We start from the raw sequence: 12,274 nt of genomic DNA, 5'->3' as shown, positions 1-12,274 counted from the left end.
ACAAGAGAGGAGATTGTATAACCCTTTGAGTGGGTGAGTTTGTGGTTAATCTATCTGTCAGTGGAGATATGTCTTGGGGCATATTATGTCTGTCTGTCTGTCTGTCTCTCTCTCTCTCTCTCTCTCTCTCTCTCTCTCTCTCTCTCTCTCTCTCTCTCTCTCTCTCTCTCTCTCTCTCTCTCCTGTTTCCATCACCTGGTATTCATCCCTTCCCTACACCATTCCCTGCGCCCTCTGGGGGCTTCCTCACAACCTCTCTCGTCAATACACAGGTTCAATACCTCTCATAACTCCTGTTCTAGACGGGTCCTGGTAATTAACATGATATACGCCAGTGTTTCATCAGACGATGAGTCGCGCCCCAGGTTAGAACACATCACCTGTGGCTGTAGAGAGTGACGAATCTGACACATGTATCGGCTGTTGTGGAGGGGAGGATACATGCTGTTGGTATAACAGATTCGTTGCTGCGTAGCATATCTGCCTATTAGGGTGAGGTATGTTTGGTGCTTGTGAGGATTATTTCGTGTGTTAGTGAAGGATTCGTAGTTGTGTTATTTAGATCAGAGACGTGTATCGATTTATCGAGTGATTGTGTATATGTCTCGTTAACTCGTTAGTTAAGAATAGTTAAGAAAAACTCTTCCCCCAGTGAAGGATTCGGACCTTAGATACTCAGGCGCTCCAAATATCTAGCATATCCAATTCTATGACCATTTGACCATGAATGACTCTACACAAATATTGGAAGTCAGAGACTATTTACCCAACACCCGACAGCACTCGGTGGTCAGAGATCACAGATAATTTTCATCAAATTTATTCACTATATAAGGCAAATTTTCACTTTCCTTCTGTCTCTGATTATGATTAGAAACAAATGGAAACGCACCAAGCCATTAATATTTAAGAATTATCTTTTAGCGCATAATTTGTCACCTTTCTTCCAAAGTGGAAAACTCAAGAAATATAAAGAAAATTTGTGTAAAAACCCTTTAACAGTATCAGTCATATTAAGTAATATATATATATATATATATATATATATATATATATATATATATATATATATATATATATATATATAAATAGAAAAAAAGATGAGTAGACGCAAAATAGTACAGGTAAGCAAGGTGAAAAAATTCACTCAATTCTTAAAACTTTGAAAATCTAAAAAGGAAAACTAATACTTTGCAGACATTCTTTAGTCATATGGTTGACCCCCCCCCCCAGGCCTGTGTTTGACGCAAATCAGGTGAGAAACCTCACAAGGACACAGATCCCCCCCCCCCCCCCCACACACACACACACAGCCAAAGCTCAACCCCCGCAAGCACAATTCGATGAGTATACACACACACATATCCTCATTCGCTCTCTAAAGTTACACATTAAACTAGTTCTTTTGATGTTCTCTGTTCTCTGAAGAACTGAAGCGTGTCTCTGAAGTTGTCTGTGATCTTCAGACACGCTAAGTTGTTTAACGAGGGGGAGTGAGGGCCACCTTACTTTTTGTTTGTATGTGTAAAGCAACAGTGCGAAGATCAATACTGAGTTGCAACATACTTAAGGTAGAGTATATCTTTGGTAGAGGGAGTTGCCATGTTGCAACCTTTGCCATGCTGCAATTTTTTCGTTTTATGGCTTTTTTTGAGGCCGCGTTGTTTTGATCTCTCTCTGTTTGTCTGTCTGTCTGTCTCTCTCTCTCTCTCTCTTTAAAGCATGAATAATTTTCACTCACAAGAAAGACGAATTCTCTCTCTCTCTCTTTCTCTTGCTCTCTGTCTGTCTGTCTGTCTCTCTCTCTCTCTTTCTCTTTCTCTCTGTCTGTCTGTCTGTCTGTCTGTCTGTCTCTCTCTCTCTCTCTCTCTCTCTCTCTCTCTCTCTCTCTCTCTCTCTCCCTGTGCCATCCTTGTCACTCTCCTCTTTCAACACAAAATGGCTAGAGGCTCTGAACCTAAAATCCCTTTTTCCCTTTTCAAGTTTAATAAACTTCTGAGCCGCTGACGACTGGCATGCGATGTTGTTGTGGGACCAGGAGCTAAGGTACAACCATATGATGAGTTCTAAGGTTCATTTATATATATTATTGTATACTTCGGTATACAGTATACAAATATATTGTATACTTCGAAAGCAAATTGTTGTATATTTTTAATCTCTTTATTTTCACTATTTACAGGCGAGGAGTCACAATAACGTGGCTGAAGAATGTTGACCAGACCACACACTAAAAAGTGAAGGGACGACGACGTTTCGGTCCGTTCTGGACCATTCTCAATCGACTTGAGAATGGTCCAGGACGGACCGAAACGTCGTCGTCCCTTCACTTTCTAGTGTGTGGTCTGGTCAACAGCCTCTATTTACTTATTCCCATTTTCTGTGATTTACGAGACTATAGACTTGTTATGGCCGAAATATCGTCAGAAATATGTAAATATTCGCTTTTCGCAGCTCTTTTTTGGTCTTGTCACATTTATATAAATTCTCTTAATTAAAAAAGTTGTTGAGAAAATATGGATGCCATGAATGGGATCGAACCCTCATCGCTGGATATATGGGGTGAGGTAGTGTCTCAACCACAAGAGATATCTTACCTAGATATCTCGATGGCCAAACCCAACATACAGGTGTGAAAACCTCCACACCTGACGACGACATAACAGATGTAAACACGGAACAATTACAACCAACTCTACACACCTGGCAACATGAGGTTATATAACCTACACACCTGCCAACACGAGGTTACTCTACACACCTGCCAACACGAGGTTACTCTACACACCTGCCAACACGAGGTTACTCTACACACCTGCCAACACGAGGTTACTCTACACACCTGCCAACACGAGGTTACTCTACACACCTGCCAACACGAGGTTACTCTACACACCTGCCAACAGGAAACAGATTCAATAGCCGAGTTAAACAGCAATATTGGAACATTACCGACAAGTTCCTAACTCCCCCCCCAAAAAAGGAAAATTGAGGCCTAATTAAAAAAAAAGAAATTAACAAATGAAGGGAACTTTTACGTAGCAAATAAGAGGAAGAAAATGTGAAAATGAGAGAGAGATAATGAGAAAAGTTTGAGTGTGAGGCGAAGTGAGGATGGAACGACGGTCTTTGAGGGTGTGAGACCGTATGAGGCTGGAAGGAAAGAAAGTCTATTCAGGGTGAGTGGGGAAAAAAGTCCCTTTAGGGTGTCTGAATGGGAAAAAAGTCCCTTTAGGGTGTCTGAATGGGGAAAAAAGTCCCTTTAGGGTGTCTAAATGGGGAAAAAAGTACCTTTAGGGTGTCTGAGTGGGAAAAAAGTCCCTTTAGGGTGTCTGAATGGGGAAACAAAAGTCCCTTTAGGGTGTCTGAGTGAGAAAAAAGTCCCTTTAGGGTGTCTAAATGGGGAAAAAGTCCCTTTAGGGTGTCTGAATGGGGAAAAAAGTCCCTTTAGGGTGTCTAAATGGGGAAAAAGGTCCCATCAGGGTGTGAGACAATGCTAGGGTGAAATATGAGGGAACCGGGAATAGAATATATACATGGAGACGAGAAACAGGGAAATATAAAGAATCAGAAAGATGGAGAAGCAGAGAAACGAAAGAGAAAACGAAAACAGAGAATGAGAGAGAAAGAGAGTGACATAAGAGATGGAAAAGTAATACAAAATGCAAAAAAATATATAGAGAATGTGAGATATAAACAGAAAACAGGTGATAAACGGGAAAATAAAAATTATAGACTGTTAACAGAGGTCAACACAGCAGATAATCGCAGTATAACAGACCAAAATACAATTCAAACAGAATATACCTTGACAGTTACAGACAGTCTTTCACTGACAGAGTGACAGTTGCCCTTCCCACACTGACAGCCAACTATTACTCTAGCAAGACAGGAAATTCAGAGAACGTAATTAAACTCTACGGACTGGCTCAGCCACGTTTCAATACATAATCATCACTTATAAAAGTTTGCCCAAACGTCTCTTCCAGCTGACAGCATTAAATTGCAAGTGGAAAGGTGTTTTGATCGGTGATCTTGTGAAGGTTGGTTGATTGTACAGGAAGTGTGTGTGTGTGTGTGTGTGTGTGTGTGTGTGTGTGTGTGTGTGTGTGTGTGTGTGTGTGTGTGCTGCTCCACTTACGGTATTCAATATCAAAATGTTTAAAACATTGTTGATAGATATAAATTTTGTACAAAAATTGCACCATATTATAGTTTGGTGCTGAGGTTAAAGACTGTCAACCTCTGGAGGGTTATTAAGGCCACCAAAATTGGCAACTGATGAGAGGTCAGATTCACGAAGCAGTTACGGAAGCACTTACGAACCTGGGGCCCAGATTCACGAAGCAGTTACGCAAGCACTTACGAACCTGGGGCCCAGATTCACGAAGCAGTTACGGAAGCACTTACGAACCTGGGGCCCAGATTCACGAAGCAGTTACGCAAGCACTTACGAACCTGTATATCTTTTCTCAATCTTTGGCGGCATTGTTTACAATTATTAAACAGTTAATGAGCTCCAAAGCACCAGGAGGCTGTTTATAACAATAACAACAGTTGATTGGCAAGTTTTCATGCTTGTAAACTGTCTAATAAATGTAACCAAAGCCGTCAAAGATTGAGGAACGATGTACACGTTCGTAAGTACTTGCGTAACTGCTGCGTGAATCTGGCCCCAGGTTCGTAAGTGCTTGCGTAACTGCTTCGTGAATCTGGCCCCAGGTTCGTAAGTGCTTGCGTAACTGCTTCGTGAATCTGGCCCCAGGTTCGTAAGTGCTTGCGTAACTGCTTCGTGAATCTGGCCCCAGGTTCGTAAGTGCTTGCGTAACTGCTTCGTGAATCTGACCCTAGGTTCGTAAGTGCTTGCGTAACTGCTTCGTGAATCTGGCCCCAGGTTTGTAAGTGCTTGCGTAACTGCTTCGTGAATCTGACCCTAGGTTCGTAAGTGCTTGCGTAACTGCTTCGTGAATCTGACCCTAGGTTCGTAAGTGCTTGCGTAATTGCTTCGTGAATCCGGCCTATAAACTAAAGTATATTTAAGTCCTGAACTTAGTCCATGACTTTAGATGTATGCATTTTTGGTCTATATATTTTTTCAAACTCCATTTAATATCCCTCGGTCCAAAAAATATATATTTTAAGGTCCAACGCCACGCACTAAATCACGCTTGAAAAATCGGTCGGTTCAGAGCCTGTGCGGGATGATGACATTATCATAGAAAACGGTGACGGGAAACTCTGCGTTTCAGAGGGTAAACTATAACATCCTGTGAGATAATGAGAAACTGTCGAACCCACACACTCTAGTCTTTATCAAGAGACCTAACATGTTGTTACGTGTGCTGAGGATACAATATATATTTGTTATGAAATAGAATATCAATCAGAACAAGAACTATAGTACATAAAGTACATAGAGATTAATTTATTGCTAAATTACAGTTATTTCCTTTCGGAAGTTAATTATAAGTTCATAAAATATATGATTTTATTAAGATTTCAAGTCAAATGATGTAGAAAAACAGCAACAATTTAGTAGTTTTCATCATTGATGTTCCTAATTAACTTTAGATTTAGATGGGGGGGATTTAGACGAGGGGGCCTCGTAGCCTGGTGGATAGCGCGCAGGGCTCGTAATTCTGTGGCGCGGGTTCGATTCCCGCAGAGGCAGAAACAAATGGGCAAAAGTTTCTTTCACCCTGAATGCCCCTGTTACCTAGCAGTAAATAGGTACCTGAGAGTTAGTCAGCTGTCACGGGCTGCTTCCTGGGGGTGGAGGCCTGGTCGAGGACCGGGCCGCGGGGACACTAAAGCCCCCGAAATCATCTCAAGATAACCTCAAGATAGATAACGACAAAATATATCAATATATATAGCAAGAAAGATGAGCTTATCAAAGTCGCCGCTGCCAACGACTGGCGCTCTTCATAATGCAACCCACAACAGTCAACTAACTCCCACGAGACTAGATCCTGCTAAACGAACAGAGGCATCTGGTGTGCCTAAACCTGCCCAAACGGCTCTCCCTGCCCTGGGATCGAACATGTGTGTGTAATCGCTTGTAAACAGAGACGATAAGAGGGCGACTGAGGAAGTGAAATTTAGCGCAGTCAACCCTAAATGACGGAATTTAAACTCATGTATTATAACACTGAGATAAAAATAACGAAGCCTTTACATCATTCACGCGCTATGTAGCTACATAATTCGGGAGGGAAGGGAATTAACTATCAGGGGAAAGTCCCAAGCCATTACGACTATATAGCACTGGGAAGGGGTCAGGATAAGGATTTGGGATGTAGCACTGGGAAGGGGTCAGGATAAGGATTTGGGATGTAGCACAGGGAAGGGGTCAGGATAAGGATTTGGGATGGGACGGAGGGAAAGGAATGAACCTCTCCTCGCGAAGGAAGCCAGTTGAAACGACTCATCAATCCATCCATCACAGCCAATTCCCCTGTCTAACGAGCACACGGTAGTTTAATGGTTGTTAGACAAAGGGGAGAAAAACAGCGTAAAAGCAGAGGAAAGGAAGTTGAAAAGAATTAAGGAAGGAAGGAATTAGAGAAATATAAACGAGAAAAGGGAAAATAAATAGAAAGAAAATATACAAGAGAGACATAGAAGAAAGAAGGAAGACAACACAGAAGGGATAAGAAAACAAAACTAATACACAGAAGATAAATAGAGAGGAGAGAAAGAGGTGGATGGAAGACATGACAAAGAACAAAGAACGAACAAACAGACAACGAAAGGAGAAAGAATATTAGCAAAAAAAATAAAGAAGCCAAAAAATAAAACATATGTAATTGAAAAATCAAGAAATGAAATAGTCAAGGAAGAAGAGAATGTGATAAAGAAGGAGAAAGGAAAAAGGACGATAAATAGAGGAAACGGAACAATAAAGAAATAGAATAATCCAAAGGAGCAAAGGAGCAGGAATTTTATTAATTCTATTTTAATGCTATAATCTTACAAGTTAATGCTATAATCTTGCAAGTTAATGCTATAATCTTACAAGTTAATGCTATAATCTTGCAAGTTAATGCTATAATCTTACAAGTTAATGCTATAATCTTGCAAGTTAATGCTATAATCTTACAAGTTAATGCTATAATCTTGCAAGTTAATGCTATAATCTTACAACTTAATTCTATAATCTTACAACTTAATGCTATAATCTTACAAGTTAATGCTACAATCTTGCAAGTTAAGGCTATAATCTTGCCAGTTAATGCTATAATCTTGTAAGTTAATGATATAATCTTGCAAGTTAATGCTATAATCTTGTAAGTTAATGCTATAATCTTGTAAGTTAATGATATAATCTTGCAAGTTAATGCCATAATCTTGTAAGTTAATGCTGCAATCTTATAAATGTAATAAATACTAAGATAGGTTGCAATTTCTTCTAAGAAAACATGATGTTTACTTGAGTTATCTTGAGTTATCTTAAGACTAACTGACAGCTGAAGAAAAACATAGTAAATGAACATTGAAGTTTATACCTAAATGCCAACAAAACTTAAATAAATGAGTTTCTAAGCTTAAGCTGATATGAGATAAGAGCTCTAAACTTGTTAAGAGTCACTAGTAAGATCAATGACAATCTTATCTACTTCTTGACATGATTGAGAGAGAGGGGTCGATAAGGAGGGTAGAGAAGGAGACAGAGAAGAGATGTAGAGGAGAAGACAGAGAAAATAGACATAAGAGAGATATAGGATAAACAGAGGGGAATGAGAGATAAGAGAAGGAGAGAGGGAGATAGACAGCATTAAGAATAACCGGGGAGAGAGTATAGTGGAAATACTTGAGAGGGAGATAGATATTATAGAGAAAAGGAGATGAGAGTGTAGATAGAATATAGAGAAGTGGTTCAGAGAGGAAGATAAAGGAGGGAGTAGATAGGGGAGATAAAAGGAAGGGGAACATTATATGTTATCAGCCTCTCAGAGAGGGAAACTTTCACAAGAATCCATGACAACTTTCGACTTGTAATTTTTTCGAAGACATTTTCGATTTTTTTTTCAGAAACGGAGGATTAGAACTTTATTTTCTTCCTGTTTTGTTGTTTTACACACACACACACACACACACACACACACACACACACACACACACACACACACACACACACACACACACACACACGCACACACACACACACACACACACACACACACACACACACACACACACACACACACACACACGCACACACACGCACACACACGCGCACACACACACACACACACACACACACACACACACACACACACACACACACACACACACACACACACGCACACACACCTGAGGCGGGACTAAAGAGCCAAAGCTCAACCCCCACAAGCACAAATAGGTGAGTACACACACACACACACACACACACACACACACACACACACACACACACACACACACACACACACACCAGATATCCATCCACTTGGTCTCTTCTCTACAGCACAGGACCGGGGTTCGATCCCCGATGGCGCGAGTGATTGGGCACCTTTCCTTCCCTCCCCCATCCCCCTATCCCATCCCATCCCATCTCCCAGTATCCCAGTATCCCATACAAATCCCATATACTCATACTAGCTTAGTGGTTTCTTCTCACACCCACCTTACCTTTCGGTTCGGATATGAAAGGCTTAAAAAAAAGGAAATATAAACTTTAATGCACTTTATACACCATACACTATACACTATACACTAGGAAATACAGTAGCAACAGATACATCTCTCTCCTTGTAGTGACAGAGAGATAAGTACTGATTTGTTGTATAAGTCTGAGGGTGTTGTATTCTGTCTATTAGTCTATCTATCAGCCTGTCTGTCTGTCCTGTCAATCTGTTTCTCTTTCAAGTCTATAAATCAGACTTGGATCATTATATTATGTCTTCCTCTTCTCTTGCTGATTCTTTTTTATCTCGTCTCTCTGTCTCTTCTCTTTCGCCTCTTCTACTCTCTCTATCCTCCATTATTTGAGTTCCTGTTTCTCTCCCATTCTCTTATCTCTGGTTATCTGCCTGTCCCTCATATTTCACTCTTATTACCCTTTTGGTATTATTCCTGATTACTCGATTGTCTCTCTCACTCTCTTCTCTCTCCCAGCTCCTCATTCGTTATTATTTCTGGTTATCGGTTCTTTCTGTGTTTCCTCCTTTATCCGGGTTTCTTTTATCTTCTTCCATCTCTGTTTTCTATTGGATATATTATTTATTCACTCCTTTTGGTAGTTCAGAATAGTACAGAGTAGTGTAGAATAGTACAGAATAGTTGAGAATGGTACAGTGCGGTACAGTGCGGTACAGTGCGGTAGAGAGTAGCCTTACCCAATCTAGCCATCATAGGTCTAATTCACGCTATCTAAGGCCTAATTTAGAACATATATGGGCCATGCTAGGCCTAAGAATATTTGATTTGGGGTTTTTAGGATTAATTTCTCCGGACTTTATATAATTAATTGTGTCAAATTCAACTGTCTATTTGTCTATCATGTCGATGTTTGTTTGATTAATTTACACTAAGTACTACATATGAACTATCTTATCTGGTACAAAAGTACTACGCTCTCTATTCTGCTCTTTCTCTGTCTCTCTGTCTCTGTCTGTTTCTCTCTCTCTCTCTCTCTCTGTCTCTCTCTCTCTCTCTCTCTCTCTCTCTCTCTCTCTCCTGGAAACACAAACCGTAACTATCTCTATTTTCCGCTTGTTACAACTTGTAATAAAGTTGTTACATCTTGGCTTAAGATGTTTATAACGTATTAGAACGTTATTACAACTTGCTATATTGGTTGTTATAACTGGTTAGGTGGTGTTAAAACTTGTTCGAACGTTGTAGCAACGTCGTAGTTTCGGAGTGTGTTTGGTGGGTCTCTCTCTCTCTCTCTCTCTCACGAATGAATACCAAATCACATTTCTAGCCCCACTTCCTGCTCGTCTGTCAACACTTACAAAGAAATTCCCAGAATTCTTGTCTCTTGCTGAACTCCTCATCACCAGCAAAACCAATGACATCTTTCACGGGTTGCTTTTCCCTGCCACCTCCCAGATTGTGTCAGGCGCTTTCCTCCAGGCACTGACGGCCTTGGAGGGAATTTGTGATACGGTGTTGCATGCTCACCTTGCTGTTCTCACCTCACTCTACTGGGGAATCAACTTTTGGGTCTCGTCTCTGGACAGGAATCGAGGGATGTTCAAGTTACCATTTGAGATCTGTTGGTATCAATAGTTATAATACTCTTTTACTCTCCATTCAGATGACCTTTTTATTTTTCTGTGTCCTGTTGTTTGTGTTCCTACCATTTGAAGCTAATTTTGGCTACTCTGGTAGACAAAACCTGGTAATTTACATGGGGTATTTTGTAGGTCGTGATCATGGCTCTCTGGTTTCTATGTCAATTTGAAGTTGATTGTTGTAAAAATTCCTGTTCCCTTGGGATCTGGCATGTTTACAAGTTTACTTAGCACAAGCTTGACCTAACTTAACACAAGCTTGACCTAACTTAACACAAGCTTGACCTAACTTAACACAAACTTGACCTAACTTAACACAAGCTTAACCTAACAACACAAGCTTGACCTAACTTAACACAAGCTTAACCTAACAACACAAGCTTGACCTAACTTAACACAAGCTTGACCTAACTTAACACAAGCTTAACCTAACTTAACACAAGCTTGACGAAGCAAGAATGTAGCTTGAAATGTCAATCAATCATGTGTCATCAAGAATATTTACCTCTTCGCTGGCCCGGAATAAGAAGGGGAAGAGATAATGAGAAGAATGAGAAGGGAGAGTTAGAAAAAGAGAAAGGAGGAAAGAGGGTGAAATAGAAGATGAGAAATGGTTGGGGAGAGGATGAGAGACAGTGAAGAATTGTGGAGGAAGAGATAGAGTGCAAGAGACACTATCTTGCATCCCCAGGAACAGTATCTTCAAGGACAGCATCTCCAAGAACAGCATCTTCAAGGACAGCATCTTCAAGAACAGCATCTTCAAGGACAGCATCTTCAAGAACAGCATCTTCAAGGACAGCATCTTCAAGGACAGCATCTTCAAGAACAGCATCTTCAAGGACAGCATCTTCAAGAACAGCATCTTCAAGGACAGCATCTTCAAGAACAGCATCTTCAAGGACAGCATCTTCAAGAACAGCATCTTCAAGGACAGCATCTTCAAGAACAGCATCTTCAAGGACAGCATCTTCAAGGACAGCATCTCCAAGAACAGCATCTCCAAGAACAGCATCTTCAAGAACAGCATCTCCAAGAACAGCATCTTCAAGAACAGCATCTCCAAGGACAGCATCTTCAAGAACAGCATCCCCCAAGAACAGCATCCCCCAAGAACAGCATCCCCCAAGAACAGCATCCCCAAGAACAGCATCTCCAAGAACAAGGGAGATTAATCTTGGATATTATCGAGAGTAAGATAATTCTCCGGTGCATTTCTTAATGTTTTTCACATTCGAAAATATTCACACAAACGCATTTACCAAACTGCTGAGCTGGTCGTTGTGAGAGTGGTTAAGATGGAGAGGGTAGTTAAGGAGAGGGTGGTTAAGAAGGAGAGGGTAGTTAAGAAAGAGACCATCTCCATACTTTTTTTTCTCACACCACACACACACACACACACACACACACACACACACACACACACACCAGGACGAAGCCCGTGACAGCTGACTAACTCCCTGGTACCTATTTACTGTTAGATAACAAGGTCATTCAGGGTGAAAGAAACTTTGAAGAACAAGATTGCTTGCATAGTCAAATATTGGCTTGTGGTTTTGAGTCACTCCTTGGAGCGGAAAGGATAAGGAGACGAAGAGAGGGATAGAAGGAGATTGGAGAATGGGGCGATGGAAGGATAGGAGAAAGGGACGGTGAAGAAGCAATCAGTTCAAGAGGAAAGGTTATAGTACAGAGGTAAGACAATGTTCAGTCTTTGTTTACAAATGTGAGGTTGATAAGTAGATGTTTGCTAGCTTCTGTCTACCTTACGTTTGGTAAGCTTTAGCGTATAAATCTGTCTCCAAGAACACGATCAGCTAATCTGTGTGTGTGTGTGTGTGTGTGTGTGTGTGTGTGTGTGTGTGTGTGTGTGTGTGTGTGTGTGTGTGTGTATTCACCAAGTTGTGTTTGCGGGGGTTGAGCTTGGCTCTCAACTGTCAATCAATTGTTTACTAACTACTTTTTTTCTCACCACACACACACACACATGCACACCAGGAAGCAGCCCGTGACAGCTGACTAACTCCCAG

At 40.9% G+C, this 12,274-nt stretch overlaps 1 protein-coding gene across 1 annotated transcript; it reads right to left on the bottom strand.

The window, feature by feature from the left end:
* Positions 1-10,918: 10,918 nt before the first annotated feature.
* LOC138354123 (uncharacterized) lies at positions 10,919-11,350 on the bottom strand. The gene has a single exon (XM_069307994.1). It carries the CDS (start codon positions 11,348-11,350, stop codon positions 10,919-10,921), a length of 432 nt encoding a protein of 143 aa, XP_069164095.1.
* Between the last annotated feature and the right edge of the window lie 924 nt (positions 11,351-12,274).

This window comes from Procambarus clarkii, chromosome 61 (genome assembly GCF_040958095.1).
Source record: "Procambarus clarkii isolate CNS0578487 chromosome 61, FALCON_Pclarkii_2.0, whole genome shotgun sequence".
Lineage (NCBI taxonomy): Eukaryota > Metazoa > Arthropoda > Malacostraca > Decapoda > Cambaridae > Procambarus > Procambarus clarkii.
The sequence above is the reverse complement of the archived record's forward strand: the minus strand, read 5'-3'. Positions and strand labels throughout refer to the sequence as shown.